Source organism: Microtus ochrogaster, chromosome 22, assembly GCF_000317375.1.
Source record: "Microtus ochrogaster isolate Prairie Vole_2 chromosome 22, MicOch1.0, whole genome shotgun sequence".
Classification (NCBI taxonomy): Eukaryota; Metazoa; Chordata; class Mammalia; order Rodentia; family Cricetidae; genus Microtus; species Microtus ochrogaster.
The window spans coordinates 8536297-8557425 of NC_022023.1; the positions used below are offsets into that span (position 1 = coordinate 8536297).

General features: G+C 40.9%; 2 protein-coding genes across 4 annotated transcripts in view; both read right to left on the reverse strand.

The window, feature by feature from the left end:
* Positions 1-5711, reverse strand: part of Ankrd42 (ankyrin repeat domain 42) — a gene marked incomplete at its 5' end in the record, with an annotated part of 38660 nt that extends 32949 nt beyond the window's left edge. The window contains one exon of the mRNA XM_005357598.2: positions 4748-5711. Within this exon, the coding sequence (XP_005357655.2) occupies positions 4748-5711 (964 nt within the window). The remainder of the gene's footprint in view (positions 1-4747) is intronic.
* A 4975-nt stretch (positions 5712-10686) lies between these two features.
* The window catches only part of Pcf11 (PCF11, cleavage and polyadenylation factor subunit), a 27795-nt gene continuing 17352 nt past the window's right edge, over positions 10687-21129 (reverse strand). The window contains exons 10-16 of one of the 3 annotated variants that reach the window (XM_026784260.1): positions 18320-18439; positions 17778-17883; positions 16476-16659; positions 15375-15530; positions 14840-14932; positions 14130-14165; positions 10687-12995 (exon numbers count right to left, since the gene is read on the reverse strand). In XM_026784260.1, coding sequence (XP_026640061.1) covers positions 12780-12995; positions 14130-14165; positions 14840-14932; positions 15375-15530; positions 16476-16659; positions 17778-17883; positions 18320-18439 — 911 coding nt within the window. In that variant the 3' untranslated portion in view covers positions 10687-12779. The other 2 variants (XM_005357602.3, XM_026784261.1) reach the window with 2 other exon arrangements.

Sequence of the window (21129 nt, forward strand, 5' to 3'; positions counted from 1 at the left end):
GGAGGGAGGGAGGGAGGGAGGGAGGGAGGGAGGGAAGAATTAGCCTTTCTTGGTCCTAACAGACAACTTAAATGTTAGGAAAAACTGGCATTCTAAATCTAGAGAAACAAGCATATACAGAGAAATAGAATTGAGTTCAGCTTACACTTGAAAGATAATTCTGACGACTTGCCCAGGCTCAGTATCATAGTTAGGGTTCCCATTACTGTGATGAAATACCATAAGCAAAAGCAACTTGGGAAGGAAAGGACTTATTTCAGTTTACATGTCCCAGTCACAACCCACCATGAAGGGAAGTCGCTCTCCAACAACAACAACAAAAAGCCAAGTTGCAAAGAACCAGCACTGGAACAGGGACACAAAAGAACCAAAGATGAGTTGGAGAAGAGAGAGTACATGATACTGGCTATGGGCACCAAGGAATGCAACTAAGGCTGAGAAGCCTGGGCGGGACAGCATCTTGGAGGAAATTCCGAGAGTTGTCCTTTCCTGTATGTGTGTATCAGTATGTCTTTATGCTGTGAGAGCAGTTACACGGTTCTTGCAATAGGTAGTGAGACACACAGTTATGGCTGAGCCATCAGGATTGAGAGTGTCTGTGGGAGAAATCCTAGGGCCTTTGTCTATGTGCAGTGGGGCAGCAAGCCTGCTTGATGAGGGATGTGGAGATGCTCTAAAAAACAGCTAAAGGTTTAGAGGGAATTTTGCAATTTTTGAGATTAGCACACAAGCACAAGGGTCAAGATTGCCAGCAGCAGCAGCAGAGGCTGCCTGGCCTCTGTGGGGTGGCGGTGGCCAAGCAGGGACTTGTTTGTGTAAAGGAGCGATTGCCACAAGAAAGGGGGATGCAGCTAGCACCCTCCATGTTAGGCTCTGATTTGGCATGTAAAAGAAATAAACATGAAGATGCGATAGAGGTATTGGCTTGCCTCTTCAGGTTTGGGAGCCGGAAGGAAAAGAGTACAAGTTAGATCTGTGCTCAAAGGCCCTTTGTGGGCTCCATGAACATGGAACCCATGGGAAGATTCCAAGAGTGAGGAAAAGATGGTAAAAGCAATAGAAGATAATGCACGGGTTCCATCTCTAATAGAATAAAAGGGGAAATCTATAGTCTAGCACGAAGATAGGGGCTTCAATAATGGTCTAGTGCAAGAAACTATGGTAATCGTGGAATTGTTCTGTGCCTAAGCCGCTGGAATTGGGGAAAACTCTTAAACAAGCAATGAAAGAGCCTGTTGCAGCCTGGTTTGTGAATGAAGCTGTGTGACATGGGAACAGTTGACTTCAGTCGGACTGCTGTGGAGGCAGAAAAACTGAAGACTATAACTCCCATCCCTTCTAAGGGAAAAACTGCATAGCCTGAGGCAGTACAAGGGAAATCACCCCTAACAGTCTGGCTTATCAGAGCCATTAGGAACATTTGGCTATCTCCAGCTGAAGTCCCCAGAATGTCCAGACAGGCACTACTGAGAAAAGTAGGAAGGAGAGAAGCCGCGCATGGACCTCAATTCTAGGCCAGACAGAACTGTGTTTATCCTAATGGAACGTAGCGGATTTGCTGGGCCCCATGGTGGGACAGAATCTTTCTGAAGGAGAGGCTTTGGCACCTGGCAATCTAGACCACTGTATAGGAGGAGGTGAGAAGAGTGGAGAGGCAGGGTCCTGTGTGAATCACCCAAAGCAGATGTGTCAAGCCAGAGTTCCTAGGGAAAATACTGATAACCAGTCAACTTGCTATACTTGTGAGTCTTTGAAGGGCCCTTACAGCAGTGGTTCTCAATCTATGGGTCGCAACTCCTTTAAAGGTCTAATGCCCCTTTCACAGGGATCACCTAAGACCACTGGAAAACACAGACATTTACATTTCAATTACACTTAGGAAGTAGAAACAAATATAATCTTATGGTTGTGGGTCACTACGACATTAGGACAGGTGAGACCCACTGCCTTAAACAAGCCTGACTAGCAGTCCACCAAAGGGTTAAAAACAAGAGACAGGGAAGTACAGAAGGTCCCCACAATACCTCTTATTAAAAAGGTGTCTCAGAGGGTGAGCCACCCAAGCCACTCCTCTGATGGAGAGGCCAAGGTTACCTACAAGTGAGGACCGTGCGTAATGACCAGAGGCCTCACGTGGAGCTATGATCTACTGGTCCCCCAGTAAAGTTCATATTACTTGGGGGATTTGGTGGGTACTAGAGTTCAGTTTACCTTAGTTCACGGCAATCCCCAAAAGCATAAGGGAGATTTGGGCAACAGTAGACGGATATGGTAATAAGACAGTACAGAGAAAAGGGATTGAGCTAGTTCTTGGCGGGGAGTTATTCCTCCCATGAGTATACGGAGTGTATTTCGCCACTGCAAGAGAACACTCTGGGGGTGGATGCATTGCCGGGAATAACACTCTGGGGGAGTATTACCCAAGAGTCCACACAGTGAAGACCAGTCATGTGTAGTCAGGCCAGACGGCAACATGGAAATTAGCCCACTCTTGAGGGTGGTGGAGGCCAGACACCCAGGGGGACTGCCCAGGGGCCACGATGAAGTCACAAAAACCATTAGAGAATTAGAGAGGGTAGAGATCAAGGCGTTAAGAGCCCAGTGTGGCCTGTAGAGAAGCCAGCTTGCCCCTTGAGAATGACCGAGAATTATAGTTATATGAGGTAGCTCTCCCTATCCATGCAGTTGTGCTAAACATTGTTCAACTGAACACTAGTACAAGTGATGGGGTCTTTCCGTGCTGTAGTGGACCTTGTTTGTGTTTGACTTGTTAATTTCTGGGATCACATGACCCCTGAGAACAGAGACGACAGACTTTCAGAGCGCTTCACCAAGGTTATCTTTGGTATGAGGCAGAGGTTGCCTTGCCCTGCCTGTCCCCTGGAAAGGTTTTGTTATACATACGTAGTGCTAACTCTGCACGTTTTACAGAAAGCCACTGGAGAGACAACCAGGTACAATGGTACTTCCACCCACCTTACCATCCTGCTGGGGCTGAGTGAATTTAAAGGAAAAGTGGGTTGTTAGAATAATAGCTGCAGAGTTTAAGTCCAAAAGGTGTACCCTAAATGGGTGAGAAAGGGCATTCCCAGAAGCAATAAAATTATTAAATAAAAACTCCACTGCCCGGGTTGGGGAACCTCCTAGGGAGTTGTTGTCCAGGGAAGCCCCTGAGGCTCCATAAACCATAAAGGCTATTGCTATTGCTATTGGCTGTTTGCCAGAACTAGACAAGAAGACCCCGTTGCTGAAGGCACTGCATGTGCACGCTTTTACTGTCGGATGTAGAGAAACAAAGCTTAGGCTGAACTGAAAAACTCCCACCCTGATGCTGGCTTTCGGAGGGCCAGAGGCGGCCAGGCAGGCTGCTGACAGAGACCTGCTACTCACCTTCCTGCTTGGCTAGGAATCCTGGATGTTAAAATACTGATACCCAAGGCAGGGTGTGCCTGCATATGAAATAGCGGCTCTGCTATCATGGGCAAAACCAACAGCCTACCAGCTGGATTTAAGGCCCATTCCCCAAGAGGGAGTTCATGTCTGGTACTGCAAGCCAGGACAAAACCTATGGCTTGGCAGGTCATGTCCAAAAGGAGAAGCAACTTCTTTGGTTTTTCTAGATGGATGTGATGTGCCTGTCAAATTGTTCTCTAAACATGTTTGTGCCCGTAGATCGTTGCGGTTGTCAGCCTCACCTCATAACCGCTGGTAGAGCTCCTGAACAGGCAACTGCTACTCTGGCAGAGTAGCCTTTTTCTTAATCAGAGGGAGATAGCTAACAGTCACCGTCCCAAGGCTCAGGGATCACTGGGAAAGACCGTAAGAAGTGGAGGATGGAGTGAGAGATTCAAAGATTTCGTCCTACAGGAAGCTCCTTAAGCAGGAAGGTACACAACCCACAATAGCTTTAATTTTTTTTATATCATTTTAGGAAGTCCCTAAAACTGACCAGACTCACTGGGCTTCTCCCTGAGAGTCCCTCTCAGTCCGAAGGGAGCTGAGCCGCAAAGAAGATTCTCAGACAATCTGAGCTGCAAAAAGACTCTAAGAGGAAAAACCTGCAAAGCCTCTGGGACCAGCAGCCTGGAGAAGAGAGGTTCAGACCAGAGTCTCTGGGAAGCCATACTCTCTAACCTACTGAGCTGCCTGCAGGCTGTGCAGGGCTCTCCAAGTTTCCCAGCTTTTCTGAACAGTCACCTGTACTGGGGAGGGGGGTTGGTGATGCAACTGTCTCTGAGTCCTTTCTGCTCCTGTAACTTCTCGCCCATGTTCCTGTACGTAACCCCAATAAAACGCACTGGTTCACGAAGCTGGAGTTGGGTGTTATCCAGCACTTGGGTCTGTTGTGGGAGCCCTGTCTGGGGTGAGTAGGCATGTGTTGTGTATCCCCAGGAAAAGCTTTACCACACAACACCCATCCTCGCAAAAAGGAGGAGGGAAAAGAACAGGCCATAAAGGAAGTTCCAACAGAATGAAAATTAGAAAAACTAGGTAGATCTGTCATCTCCACAGTATCAAATGCCGCGGAAAAGAACTTACAAAAATCCATAGTATTTCAGTATATCAAACATCTGAGTAAGATGTCCGTCAGACATGTGAGGTAGACATAAGGAAAGCTCAAATAAGGGGATAGAGGCAATCGGTGAAAATAAGGGGGAATGGATGCATGAACATGTCAGCAAGGCTGATGTCCCTCAAGTAGGAAAAGTGTTGTGGCCAAGACAAGGGATGACAACAAGAGACTCACATGAGTCTGCAGCCTCCCTAGAGGACTTGGAGGGGCCTGAATTGGCCACACCAGGCATGGTACGGTCCTTCTCCCTCGGACTTGGGCTCTGGGGAGGAGTGGAGCCCAGGCCCCTGCTGCTGCGTCGGTCTTCACTAGCTCCCACGCATGGGTCACTGGTGCTGCAGCAACTGGATTCCTTGTCGCTGGCGCTGGGCCCCTGATCCTCCCTTCTCTGCCAAGAGCCCCTGAAGCGGGAATCTTCTTCACTTTCTCTCTCCCAGAAGCCACTGAGGCGACGGCTGGCGTCTTCGCGGATGCTCACCCTGGAGGAGTCACTGGCCTCGTAGCTCAGGTCATCACTTACGCCTCCCCAAGAACTACTGGGGCAGTGGCTGCCATCGACGCTTGCTCCTTCGCTTGAACCGCTGCGGCCGTCACTGCCTCGATCCCCCGAGTCGCTGGTTCGGGACCCTCGGGCTTCGGGGACGCCGCCCCAAGCGTCTTCGCTGACAGCTCCCCTCGAGTCGCCTCTTATGGCCAGCCATGGGCTGCTCGGCCGGGGGCCATCGTGTCCCCGGGCTCTCTCCTGAGACACACTGCGGGGCTGGCCTAGGTCTTCACCGACTCTTCTCGAGTCCCTGCGGGAAAAGCCGCCGTCCTCGCCGACTCGGAACGAGGAGGTCCTGGAGCGGCGGTCACCTTCTTCGAGGCTTCCTTCTCTGTGGCGGAGGCGACAGGCTGCCTGCTCTTCCACTACCCTCTCCCCGGAGCCGTGCGGGATGCGGGTCGCACACGCGCGGCGGGCGGCGCGGAGGCCGCCGTCTTCGGTCTCCGGGAGCAGCGGGTGGCTGTGGCGGCGGCAGCCGTCCGCGGGAACGCTCGGCTCGGAGTCGTTGGCCAGCGTCTCCGTTCCTGCAGCCCGGAGGGAGCTGGCGGAGCCGTCGCCTTGGAAACAAGTACACTTCCGGCGTGCTGTCACTTCCGTATCCTTTATGCCGGCGTCACTTCCTGCTTCCTTCCTTTCACCTTTTTTTTTTTCCGAGGCTTCGCCTGCGGGAAGTCGCGGGACGCTAGTACCGAGTCTATTTTGGTGGATTTTTGTGTTCTTTGGTTTGGTTTGGTTTGCTCGGTCTCCCAAGAGCCCTTCGGGACCTGGCTCTGGAACTCCCTGTCGTGGATCTCGCCCCCACGTGGAGGTCTCAGGACTGCGGTTCGCGTGGCCGACCTGGGTGCCGCGCCTGCGGGGCCTCCTCGTCCTTGGCAAGCTGGCTGTACTACTTCAGTGTTGGTTTGCAGGAAAACCCATTTTTACCCTCTGGCTTCACAAAGAGAGAAACTGAGGCGATAGCAGGGGCAGCCCCGGCCATTATTGAGTGCGTGCTTGGTGTCGGGTTCTTTGATGTTCGCTTGTTAGGTGGCTTCACCCAGTTTACAGGTCGACAATCAAGATGCCAGTAGTTTCCTCAAGCCAAATAGCGGGTAAGTTCTAAAAACAGCAGTGGTGGCTCAAAAGACGACTCCGGTCCTTCTACTTTAAATGCAGCGTTTCTTTCACTGTGACATTGTGTTGAACTGAACCAAACCTTTCCAACAACGTTGCTCAACGTGTACTCCTCCACTTCAGCTTTAGGAATGTCAGCGAGTTTTGTGCTAGCCGCTGAGACTATACAAACTGTAAGCTTGGTCACATATGATCGTCCAACTTGCTTGCACTTCTCGGTTGGATTTTTGTGTGCACATGCGTTCTCCTGCCAAGAGTAATGAGTTGGGGCCCTCTAAGCAAACTTTTCCATTTCTCTATCTCTGAATATGTTGTTTGCCCTCCAGAAACTATTCTGCCCTCCCCATGGTTATGTTCCCGGAACGTTTGGAAAATTCCTGACCATGTACCTTCTCTCTCGAGGTAAATTGATTTTCTTTGACATAGCTTTTTAAATAGTAATAACTGACATTTCTCTAGTTTTTATGACCATTCTAACTTTGTATTCATAGTTCCGTTACTAAACCCTGGCCGTTTTTGTCATTCTACTTAATTTAAGAAGCATCAAAGTTAATTACTTGAGGATACACAGTAAGGAGTAAGTACCTGCCTTAGGATTCCTTCCACATCCTTGGTTTGTTTGTTTTTGCACATTCCTCTCAAAACCTGATTTCTCGAAGCCTTTCTTAGACATTGTAATCAACTCAGCATTTGGTTATCATCCCCTCCCCGAGGCGGTGAACCTTCTGGAAGGTAAGCGGTCTATCTGCAACAGTACCTAGGACATTTGCTTCAAGAGAAGGGCTGCGCGGTCGCTAGTGTGTTGGTGAGGGTGTGGGGTGAGTGAACTGATGGCTGCGAACAAACTTTTTCACTGTTGGAAGGGGATATGGAATTATTCGTACCAGTCTAATTTTTTTTTCTTTTTCCTTTTGGAACAGAGGCAGTTGCAACCTTTTGTGGGACAGGTATTTACCGAGAAAACAGTACCTGTGAGAACTGATTTGCAAATGATTTTAACCCCAACCTGTATTGTGTTTATTTCTTACAGATGAAGAAACAGGTCATATATGATCAGGATGACATTAGTAGGAGTTGGGGATTTGGAACCTACTATAACTAACTCTAACAAAGTGCTTTTAGCTACTTCAAGTAGCAAAGGCTGAATTTCTGGGCTATGCTATATAAAATAGATAAACCTACACAATGGACACCGCAAATCTGAGAAAGAGAAGAAGAAAAAACTTGTCTTGGAAACAAGGGAAGCATGTTATAGATATAGAGGTCTTTTTTAAAAAAAAAAATCAAAAAAATGATTATTTGACATAACATATACTAATAATTTGGCAAATTGACTTAGATAATTTAGGAAAATACAAATATCCAAAACTTGAGTCAAGAATTATATAATCATAAAAGAATATCTCAAAGTAATCTATCCTTGGCAGATATGAAGCTAACATAACCACAATTCAGAATTTAAATATAAATTACAGTGACTATGTAAAGTCTTCTAAATGCACTGGTCAGATAGATAACTGTAGTCACTGGAACACTTGACAATTAAAGGACATTTATAAGACGGTATACAGAGACAAGAAGGTGACTCAGCGTGTAAAAAGTCCTTGATGAACTGTGTTGGAGCCCTGCAAACCCACAGAATGGTAGGAGAGAACTGATTACTGCAAGTTGTCCTGTGCCCTCTGCACACTTGCTGTGGCATGTACACAGGCATTAACACATGATGTAAACACACACTCAGTGCTTGTTTTTTTTAATTAAAGGGATAAAAAATACAAAAAATAGTAGCAGACTTGTGGTCTACAGGCATTAATTCATGCTATGATGCATGGAGAACAAATAGAGCAAGTGTATGTAATCTCACTTCGTTTTTAAAAATTAATCTTAAGGGAATTTTAAGTTTGGAAAGAACCTATAACAAGTGATTAATTATAGACCACAAAAGGGTGGCATGGAAGGGAATATCTTTATACTTGTTAATCAAGTCTTTAGGATGAAAAATAAGCAAATAAAAGCATGCACTACATATAAAGTGGAAGATAGTTTTAAAGGTAATAGTTCACAATTAAGCTAAGGAAAAGCACACTGGTTTTGGCAGTCATTGGTAACAGCAGTTTTAATAAAACCATCAAGATACAAAATCGGATTGCATAGGATTTTAAGGTAAGTTGACAGTAAAATCGGTTTCTCAATTGAAGCAAGGCAAATTCCTACTAGAATGGACATAGGAACATTCCAGAAAATAGAAATTATTTTCAGATAGGAAACTATAATTCTAGTTAATGACTTATTAGGTGTCCACACCTGGCTTGTTTTTAATTGGTTTCTTTTTAAAACTTTGTGTGGGATTTTTGTGTGTCACAGTGTGCATGGTGAGGTGATGAGACACGCCAATCTCCCACAAATCAGCTCTGGGCATTATTCTAGAGCGGGGCCAGCTTAGGGCAGTTTGGTGTTGACAACTATCTCTATACCTTTGTCCTCATGCACTCCATAAACTTGTTTATTTTAAAATTAAGGAAGTTTCACTGTTTTGCCCAAACTCTCCGGGCTCAGGTGGTTTTTTGTCTTGGTCTCCCAAGTAGTGAGGACCCTGCCATCACACCCTGTTGTGCCTATGCACTCCCTTAGACACCTCTCCCTAATGCCCTCTACCATGTCCTTGCCTTGGACATACCATGGATAATTTTGGGCTCTTGGTTTACTCTTTGTTTGCTGAATAACATTCTACCTCTAGGAACTGACCCTGTTTTTTTTTTTTTTTTTTTTTTTTTTTTTTTTGGTTTTTCGAGACAGGGTTTCTCTGTGGCTTTGGAGCCTGTCCTGGAACTAGCTCTGTAGACCAGACTGGTCTCGAACTCACAGAGATCCGCCTGCCTCTGCCTCCCGAGTGCTGGGATTAAAGGCGTGCGCCACCATCGCCCGGCTCTGACCGTTTTGAATTAGAGACCTGATATCATCATCCGAATTGAGACCACCATTTTTTTTCTCAATTTCACATTATTTCTGTGAATGTAGTAGAGGATCATACATGCTGCGGTGTTCATGTGGAAGTCAAAGGACTTGTGGGAGTCCTTTTATTACATGGGTTTTTTAGTATTTAAACCTAGCTCATAAGACTTGGTTGGCAGCACCTTTACCTACTGATCATCTCGCTGGTCCACAAATTGAAGCTATTCTTGACAATAGTCTGCTAATTTTCTTTTCCTCTCCCTGCCCATTTTCTCTTTTTGTAGCTCAAACACAGGGCCTTACATGTATAAAAATGTTGTACCACTGTGTAGTCTCAGCCCCTATCCGATAATGAGTTTATGTAGTTTAGACTGGCCTTTAACTTTTGAACTTCCCAACTCTGTCTTAGAAGGACTGGAATTATACCACACCTGGTCAGTTTATCTCTTTGCAGGCATGCTTACAAGTTTCCTTACAATTTCCTCAGTAATTTTTACTAGCCTCTTTTTTTGATACAGCTATAATTACGTAGAATATAATCTCTTTGAGGCATTCACTATGAGTGTGTGTGTGTGTATAGTGAATAGCTTAAAGGATTTAGTGATTGTAGTTTCCAGAGCAAACTTCAAAATTTTTACATAGGAAAATTATCATTGTAAAATCAACCTGAAACCTCGCTTTAGGAGATCAACTATATTTCTGTGGTCTCAAAAATTTCAACCTTTTAAGGATCTTATGTGATTGCCTCCATTATGTGTGTACCATATATCTGCCTGTTGTCTGCAGAGGCCAGAAGGATCACATCCCCAAGAACTGGATTACAGAAGTCATCCCTGCAGTAACACCAAGTGCTCTTAAAGGCTAAACCATCTCTAGCCCCCAAAACTTTTAATTCAGAAAGTCTTCTGAAGCTTTAGTTTTATTGTGGTTGTTTTGCAGAGTAGTTGCTACTTTTTCCTCCAAAGCTGAGGGTAGACATTTTCTATCTTTGGGAGCTGAAGTCTTAATTCTGGTCATTCCTAAGAGTCAACTTGGAGGTTTTTATTAGATGGCCTTGAATAAGACCCACTACGTCACGTTTGGCCTCTTACAAAGAGAGAGTAGAAACTGACAGTCCAAAATGTGAATACCATTCGTCATCCCAGAAAAAAACCTAGATCTCAGCAGTAATGTCTCTGACCATTGGCTTTGTTTTAAACCCATTTGTCCGCTCAGTTTGATTCCAATGGCAGCCCTCTAATATTACGCCTGTCGATACTAGCAGTTGCACCTAGTCTAAGTACCCATATTAGCTATATGTCCACATACTAGTTGTGTCTCACTGTGTGGTCCCTACTGGCCTTGAAGGTTTGTGTTTTTGGTTTTTCGAAACAGGGTTTCTCTGTAGCTTTGGAGCCTGTCCTGGAACTAGCTCTTGTAGACCAAGCTGGTCTTGAATCCGCCTGCCTCTGCCTCTCTAGTGCTGGGATTAAAGGCCCAGCTGGCCTTGAAGTTTTGTAGACCAGGCTGACCTTGAATTCATAGAGATCCTCCAGGCACCTCCAAGTACTGGGATTAAGGGTGTACATGATGTCTGGCTCATGTACTGTCTTAATCATACTATATTTTTGTAATTTAATTTACCAGCATTTTTCCATTTTGGTAATTCTTTATCATCTTCCTACCTACCAGTATTATTTATAATTATTTGGTAGTAGCTATCAGTGACCTTACAAGAAAAAAGAATGTGCAGCAGGAAACATGGCCTTCATTATTGGACAGTACAATTCTTTCATGGCAAAGTTCATGTATAGCATCATTTGTGCTGTCCTATAATGCATTTATATTTTGCTTTTAACTGGAGATTTGAGGGTTTTGTGCCCTTTTTTGTTGTTCTTTAAATGTGTATGGGTGTTTTGTCTGCTTGCATGAAAAATGTACCATGTGTGCCTTTTTAGTCTCAAAAAAAGAATACTGTGGTTTAGCCATGTATAACATTTTGAAAAAAAGAAATAGGTGCTGGACAGAGTGTGCAAAAGTTTAAGAGCACAGGCTGCTCTTGCAGAAAAACCAGTGTGGGTCCCAGTATCCATACAGCAGCTTACAGCTGGCTGCAACTTAAGTTCCAAGGGGTTTACTGCCCTAGTCTAGCCTCCTTGGACACCACGTACACAGATTTATCAAAAGGTAATTTTCCAACGGAACGCTCCAGCTATGGCCGTATTTCTGTGCATTCCATCCTTAGCTGTCCTCTGAGGCCACTTCTGTAAACTGCTCTATTCCTTAACAATGTTTGGTAGTTTTATCTACTTTGGTTATAAAGTAAGACAGAATCAGGTTTCACACTGTACTTTTGGAGTAGCTAAATTGTAGTCGTAAATTAAGAGTAACCTTTGGTGCTATAACTAAAGAAATCATACAAAGAACGCCCGCCAATTCTGACCACAAAACAAATCTTAATTTTTTTAAACAATGACTTTATTTCATGTGCATTGTTATTTGCCTGCATGCCTGTCAGTATGAGGATGTAGGATCCCCTGAAGGTAGAGTCACAGGTAGTTGTGAGCTGCCCTGTGGGTACTGGGAACTGAGCCCAGATCCTCTGGAAGAACAGCCAGTGCTCTCAACCACTGAAACATCTCTCCAGCCCCTTATGTCCCTATCTTCTAGAAATGGTAAAATATTGTATCTAGGAGTGTGGCACTGCACTCATGTTTTAAAACACATGAAAGGGTCACATTCTAAAGTCACTCAAGAAATACAAACCAAGATTCTTCATCATTTAGTTTATTACATGTATATTAACATCTCGTGGTATCCATCTAATTCAATCAAAACCAACAAAGGAAAAAGTTAACCATGTTTTTCATATGAACATTCTTACACAGAATCCCTGTAACTTAAAATTGAAATATGTTCATTTGCATTAAATTGACAATCCGAAAAATATTTTCTAAAGAAAAAAAAATCACTTTTAGTACTTGAATATATTTGTTAACTGCTTGATGGTATCAGTGTCCAAGTTCAAAAGTAAGTATTACTGTTTCATTACGTACTTTCCAAAAAAATGGATAGGTGGATGATTCTAGTTGGAGACACATATCTATATGTAAACACATATGTCCTTTTTTTTTTCAATTTGGCTTTTCTATTTGAGAAAAACTTAAGTTTGAACTTTGTTTCAAGTCCTGGGAAGCTACTAGAAAAAAAATCTCACATTAAGGATGCTGTTCAGTTCCATTCTTACCCAATGAAAGTATAGAAACACTGTCTTTATTTGATGGTGTGCATAAATATTACACTCCATGGATAGCAAAAATATTTTTTATTTATAATTTACAGTTCACAAGTGAAAAATCGTACATTTTTACACATACAATTTCATTTTGTTAAATTTGCACTCATCTACAGAACTTTCACACAACAAGCACCTGAAACTGTGCAGGCAGTAGGAAATGCAAATACTAAAATGTATTTATTAACCAAATGGCAGCTGAAGGCCCTGCCTCAGCTGGACAATTTATATAGATATATGTCTCTATATACATAAAAACTTCACCTTCTACATCCAACAGCAGCTTGTGTTAAAAAAAGATAACCATACCTTTCTCATTTTATTTAAACTGACTCAACTGTATCATTTTCTGTTTTAATTTCAGTGGGTGTTGCTACACTTTCTTCCGAGCAAGCTGGTGGGGCATCAATTTGTTCTTCCTTAACTTTGGGACTTTCACAGGGTTCTTGTAATTCATTTTTGACAATGTTCAACATAATGTTCAAAGGGTTTTCAACTGGTGTCTTGCTGGGAGATGGTGTACAATCAAAAGAAGATGTCTACAAAATGAAAATCCCTATTAAGTACTAATGAAGGTTCAAATCATTAAGTTTTATTCAGACAAGAAGCATGCCACATTCAACTACATTGCTTGCTTCCCACAAGTTAATAACATTGATCAGTATGCACTCAACAACGAAGTACATTAACATAAAGTTAGACAGGCTTCAGTATTGAACTGCTACAGAGGACAACCCTGGATGAAATTTGTGATTTTGTGTGTCTAGATTTAATTTTAAATACTCATGGGGATTTTAAGAAATTTTTAAATCAAAAATATACCCTAGGAAACACTGATCTAGTGATGTAAATGCATACTCTAATCTCTATCAAACTCAGTATCAGCAGGCAACATGCCCCACTGGTTTAGAAAAGTCAAGATACAAATGGAACAATTTCAATTTCTAAGGCTACTAGACTGCTATCTTACAATTTCACATGTGGTCATTTAGGTAACTAGAGCTTAGAAGAGATGACTCAAAGGATGCAAGCAACCTGAGTTCAAATCTCCACAACACATAAAATTTGGATATAAAAGAGAATTATCAGGAACCTGTAGACCAGCTAGCCTGGTATAATCAAAAAGACAAGACTCAAGGAAGGCCGGAGACTTAACACCTAAGGCTGTCCTCTGACCTCTACATAATGTGTAACTACCATTCAAATACATGAATGTGTAGACACACAAATTTTGTTTTTTAAATTTTGAGGTGGTGTCTATATGATTCTCCTACTTATGCCTCTCAAGTGCTAGGATTAAAGGCATGTGCCACCACACCTAACATAGCAGTAAACAATTCAATAAATCTTGAAGTATCATTCCTCTATATGGTGACTAGACAATACATTAAAAAAAAAAACAAAAACAGGAAATTCTTCCTAGAGCCCTAGAAACTTATTGCCATTGTGATCCTTCCCATCTTTAGTTCAACAATTCTCTGACGGGCCAATAAAGATTATGAAGATTCAAGTAAACAGCAAATAAATTTTAATTTTTTGTATTTATATTAGTGATAATGTACATCATAACCTGTCTAATGCCAATAGTTAATGAATACCCTCTTCTTAAAAAAATATATGTATTAAAATTTCTTAATGTAAATAAATGTATACAATATCCAAAAAGAACTTACATTTTGATAATCTTCATAACACGATGGATGATAAATCTAAAGAAAAAAAAGCAGCTGTTCACATGCATGTTCAATTCTAATACATTATTCTGAAGTGATTTTTCCTTTAAATTTTAAATTGAAGGATGAAAAAACCATTTGGTAAAAAAATAAGACTTTTAAACTTATCTAACTTGAGTATGAAAAATTATTTCTCTTTAAACTTGGCTTTGTGCACTCAAAATGTCTAGCCTTGTATTCAAGAGAATAATGGTTTTAATGGTGAAATGCGGTTAGGCAGAAATCTACTTCTAAATCTAGCATCAGACTCACGGCCTGCTATGTAAGGGTAAGCACAGAAGCATATGGTTTTGCTAGGATACCTCCAAAGGAAACATTCTAACTTTAAAGTCCAGTATCATTTTTACTAACCAAAAACCGTACATTTTTACACATACAATTTCATTTTGTTAAATTTGCACTCATCTACAGAACTTCCACACAACAAGCACCTGAAACTGTGCAGGCAGTAGGAAATGCAAATACTAAAATGTATATATTAACCAAATGGCAGCTGAAGGCCCTGCCTCAGCTGGACAATTTATATATGAATCATCTTCAAAATTGTGAGTTCACTCTAACAAAACATGAGCTTAGCCTTTCCACATAAGACAATTACCTTCCCGTCCACTCTGATAGCATTTTTTAGCCTTTCCACATAAGACAATTACCTTCCCGTCCACTCTGATAGCATTTTTTAAGTGCCACTCTTCCTCCTCTTCATCCCAGTATTGCTCAAACTGTTCTTGACAAATTTCACAACTCTAAAATAAAATCATAAAATTGAAATGTACATTTGTCCATTAAAATAAAAACAAACCTTTTAAGTTCATTAAGAAATTTAAAATAAGAGAATTTTAAGCAATGCTCAACAGCTAATGGAGATTGTGGATTATACAAGCCTTCCACACAAAAGGTTAATATCATCTTAACCACTGTTAGTCACCGATGGCATCTACTCCAAATTGGTCATGAAACAGTCGTGAGTGGTTTTGTTTTTTTGTTTTTTTCCTTTAAATTTCTGTTTTAAACATACATACATACATATAAATATATATAATGTTTCATGTAGCCCAGACTTGCATCCAATTCCATATGCTGGGCCTGGTCTTGAACACCTGACCCTCTGTGCTCCCATGGGTGAATTAATAAATGTGTGTAAAGGAAGAGGAACACTGCCAGGGAATTCAGATACCATTCTATTACCTCAACTGCTCCAGCTGGTCCAGCAGGTACACTTTGGAACTCCTTTTCTTTAGCTGCCTCTTGAGTTTTAAGAACAACCTCTTCATGAACCTTTTCAAAAAACTGGCTTTTTGCACGTTCTTCCAAATCAGCTATTTCTTCAAATTCTATCCAGTCCTTAAAAGGAATTAATATAAAAGATTATGTTCATTAATGTTCAAGCTTTTACTATTTTGTCTCCACTGTAATCCATCTAAAAGTTAAGGGAACACTTTCATACAAATATACACTGATGTTATTTTAATATGCTTTTTTATAAGAGTTGTAACTTTTTTTTTTTTTTGCGACAGGGTCTTAATGTATAGCCTAAACTGGCCTTCAATCATACAGCAATGCTTGGCCTATTGGCAATTCTCCTGCTTTAGCCTCCCAAGCACTAAGATTACAGCCATATGCCACCAAACCAGGATATGACTGAGATCTTAATGATAATGGTCTATTAATTTTATAGGCACCACTAACTTAAGATAAACTTCATGTGTAAGAGATGACTCAGAGCATTTGTTGCTTTTGCAGGACTAGGATTCAGTTCTCAGCACCAACATGGTAGCTCATGTTCATCTGTTAATTCCAGTTCCATGGGTTCTAACACCCTCTTTTGGCCTCCTCAAGCACTACATGCATGTAGTGCACACCATGTAAACATGTCCCACTCCAGTTTAAGAAACAGTTAAAAGCTCTCAGTAATAATAGCATGCATTACAAGGAAAAATTAGAGACCAGCCTGATCTACAAGAGCTAGTTCCAGGACAGGCTCCAAAACCACAGAGAAACCCTGTCTCGAAAAACAAAACAAAACAAAACAAAAAAAAAAAAAAATACACTTCCTAAAGGTTTATTGTTTTTAATAATGTGTATGTGCACATGGGTGCAGCACCAAAGGAAGCTAGAGGCGTCAGATCCATGGAGCTGGAGATGCAGGCAAGATGCTCATACACAAAATAATAATCTATATAAAAAAAACACCCTATACTATGGATCAAATTTTACAGCAATTATTTAAACTGATCTACTTCAGAATATAGCTGACATCTAGGTAACTCAGAAGCATGGGTTACTTACTGTTAAACTGTAGTACCAGCGTCTGTGAGTGACTTTTCTGCTAACATCTTTCTCAGTTCTATTTTGCCGATAATGCCAGTCCAAGTGATCTGCATAAACATCTGTCTGGGATGTTGTAAACCTCATTCCACAGGAGTAACACTGAATCCCAGTGTACAGCCGGTTTATAACACTGTCATAACGTCTATTTGAAAAACAAAGTCTCTCAATTTTGAAACATGGCAATGGTTAAAAATAAATAACAAATACTTAAGTTTTCCATATCTTAACAGGAATCAAACCAGAAAGATTTAAGTGGAGATTAATGTGTCCCTGACCCTTTTGACTTTAACTCTGGTTAAGGGTGATGAAACATAGAGCCTACTTTCTTATAAACCTGGCCCCTTATTTTGGTAAAAATGGAATAGCACTATAGGCTAACTAACAAGGCAATAGCTATTCATCTGCTTAGTGTGAAGTCACTATAGAGAAGGCATGACAAGTAGCGTTATGGCAAGAAATTTCAGCTCCCTACAATTTCAATGTTCTGAATAATTCAAATGTTCTACTCTAGTTTAAATAATAAGTAATAATATATGCATAAAAAGTAGAAAATTGTAATTTTTAAGTTTATTGTTTTTAATGTGTATGTAAATATGTGTACATGGGTACAAGTGCCATGGACATGAGATTCCATGGAGATTCAGGTTATGAACCACCTGATGTGGGTGCCTGGAATCAACACAGGAACTTTGGAAAAGCAGTATGTGCTCTAAACCACTGAGAGTCATCTCTCCAGCCCCTAATGTTTACATTCTTATTTATTTACATTTGTTTCCTTGCTATCTGATAGTAGAGCATAATGGCTCCCATAATCCCAACACGCAAGAGTTCAAAGTCAGCTTAAGCTAGAGACATCTCAAAAAAAGAAAATGATAACAGAAAATAAAGATTAAAAACATAAAATAAATATATGAATAATTATTAGTGCCTAACATTTAACTTGAGCAGCAGATATATTTAAAAGGTGGGATTCAAGCCACTGTTATCTAAATAACTGACTCTAATATTAGACTAAAAGACCTGTGTGACAGCTCACAGATAAAGAGGTACTTACCACACAAGATAGATGGTTTGAGTTCAATCCCCACAACCCACAGTGGAAGGGAGAACCAACTCCCAAAGAGTCACCTTCTAACCCGCAAAAACACTGTGGCATGCATGTACCTCCACTCTTACACATACACATACTCCACACATACACATTATATATCTATACAAACACATGCACATTTATAGTAAAAATTTAAAGACACTACATACTGTTTCAATTCCTCAATTGTGAAATTCGTAAGATCTGGAACATCCTGATCTTCATTCTGATCCTCCTCTTCTTCAGGAGGAGGTTGAGCAACAGCCTCATTTACCTCTGCAGTTGAGAAGATAAGTTTCTCAATACTACATTCTGTGTGTTCTTTATAGCAAAACACTGGTTACAAGCATATACAGAGAAATCTATCTGATATTAAGTACATTTGATATGAAGCTTATTGGCCAAGGTACTTAATAAAATTTCTTAAAATTTTGTTTCTTCAACATTCAAATTATTTTCAAACCCCAAGCTAATAAAGATAGACCAGTACACATAATATTTGTAGTAATCTTAACTAAAACAACTGTGGCCATGAAGACAGTCCAATCTTTAGAAATCGTTAAAATTTTCATTATAACTCAAATTACATTTGGTTTTCAAACAATACCACACGCCTAAAATTTCAAGTATGGAAATTTGCCATAACTTATTATATCCTGTAATGTATCTCTAAATTAAGCTTGCTGTATATGAAATATACAACCATACTCACGTGTTGTAGCTGAATCAGGCTGTGACAATTTGATAATTCCTGTTTTTAGTAGTTTTGAAAACAATTCATTTACATCCACCTGACTGAGATGATTATCAGGATATGACTTAGGCAGACCTCCTTTAAAAAAAAAAAAAAAACTTTTTAAAGGGAACATAAAGATTCATATTAAGCATTTTTTCAAAGTTGAAGCTTTCTTCAAGATATTCCACCAACAATAAATCTTTTTAATGATGGGCTTAATTATTTGAAAAGCTCAAGTTTTCTTTTTAACAAATCATTACTTGAAAAACTTCTAAAATAGAAATATTTAATATTTATATGTATTTACATTTAAAAAAAGGGTATTGCTTGTCAATTACTTGTCTAGTTACTTTTGCTCCAGATAAAAGCAGGCTACAAAGGACAATAAGCCTTATGATCTTTTTATGCATGCAACATCATGCCTAACTCCCACTTCCACCTGTCTAATCTGCTAGTCCTGATCTAACCACCTCAAAAAAGTAACTCTCCAAGGATGAAGCAGAAGCGAAACACCTCTTTACAACAGCATTCGGGAAGCAGAGGCAGGCAGATGTCAGTGAGTTTGAGGCCAGCCTGGTCTACAAAGGGAGTTCCTGGACAGTCAGGACTGTTACACAGAGAAACCCTGTCTCGAAAAACACACAAACAAAAAAAGACTCAAGTCAAAGCAGTGGTACTGCTGAGTGCATTGTTCCCAAGCATGATAAACCACAGGAACTGATGATACAGGAGTATGAGACCTACAGCCCAGAAAACACCTGCCCCTCTGATATTTGTTGAATTGAACTTGAAAAGGAATTCAAACCACTGCTAAGTACTATGAACTTTACCAAGGCTTTATTTTTATTTGAATAAGACAGCAATTTTCTCCTTAAAACCACCCCCATTATTTTGCTAGCACTATTTTAAAAACTAATCCTTTAACTCAACTGTAAAAACAGGACAGCAGCTCAGCAGCAGAGTACTTGCCTAGCATGCTCGACAGCCCTAGATTTATCAGGCATGTTGGCACACCCCTTAATCCCAGCACTCAGAGGCAGGCAGATCTGTTAGTTTGAGGCCAGCCTGGTCTTACACAGCAAGCTGTAGGCCAGCCATGGCTACATGGTGAGACCCCATTTCAAAATAAAATTATATAAATAAATGTTTAGTGTTTACCACTGTTACCCATCTGCCTATGCCTCCATTCTTCTTAATGGTGGAATCAATTTGTATCCATATCCATAATGCATATAGTCTACCCTTAACTGTTATATATGCCCGTCACAGTGCTTTTATAAATATATATGTATTTAGCTGTCTACTCAAATATCTGAATGCAGGAATAAATCCATCTCAATAATTAATCAATTACAATAGCATTTACATACTAGTTCAACATTTGTATTCTATTAGAAGGAGCTATTTATATATCTAACAGAGAGAATTAGCTATGGACTTGGTCGGACGTATCCAAGGTCAGCAGTGATAAAGAACATTCTGATACCAACTCCTGGGATTGATGAGACGTGAGCTTATGGCTGCCTAAATTTCTACTGCTTATAAAAGAATAGTACCTGCCAAAGGTTGATATGAAGTTAAAATAAATACTATTTGTAAGGCAATGAGGTACTATTTGGCACAGTATACAGTATTCAAGGGTGGGGGGGCAGAGGGTGGGGGATACAGCAGATCTGCCACACTTAAAAGTTCTTTCAAGGATGAAGCTTACTAACTTCCTCCAAGCATAACATAATGCCTTTCTGCAGCGAATAAGTAAGAATAGAACTAAAGGGAAAGGGCACTTTTTCTTTCAATTAAAGAATATTAAAGGAACCTAAGAGACAGCTTCCTAATAATATTTCATACTTCTTAAAAGAACAAGAACAAGTACAACTTAAGAAGAATACACATAATGCCTCCTAATACCCAGGGGAACAAAGCATCATTTCCTCTGCAACACTGCTCTCCCTTGACTGTATGTATACAACACTCTGAAAGCCAGAAGAAAAGCCATAGTTTTTACACGTCATTAACCTCAGTATAACAAACTTTTCCTAATGAATGTGTGTGTGTGTACCTGTGTGCAAATGTTCACAGAGGCCAGAGGCACTGGATATCACTGAACACTACAGGTGGTTATGAGCTGCCTAACTGTGGGTACTGGGAACTGAACCTGGGGCTTCCACAAAGGCAAAATGCATTCGTAAATTCTAAGCCATCTTTCTATCCACAACAAAATTCTTTTTTTGTTTTGTTTTGTTTTTCAAGATAGGATTTCTCTGTAGCTTTAGAGCCTGTCCTGGAACTAGCATTTGTAGACCAGGCTGACCTTGAACACATAGAGATCCGCCTGCCTCTACCTCCCCAAGTGCTGGGATTAATGGTCTGGGCCACCACCACCTGACTCACAACAAATTCTTTTAATTTTTTATGATTTATTTAACTTAATTTTATGTGCATTGGTGTAAAGGTGTCAGATCCCCTGGAACTGGATTTTCAGACAGTTGTGAGCTGCCATGTGAGTGCTGGGAATTGAACCCAGGTCCTCTGGAAGAGGAGTCAGTCTCTTAACCGCCCGCTGAGCCAATCTCTCCAGCCCCAACAAATTCTTTATTCAACAAGAAAAACATATTCATATGGCATTTAAAAGTTACAAAGTACTTTTGCACACCTCATTTTATTTTCTTTTAAGAAAAATTCCAAGAAATACTGATACTATCTCTTTTTTACAGAGGAAAATAACCTGAATAGTCGGAACAACACTTGCTTATGACTGGCCCAACCACAACTATACAATGGGGGAA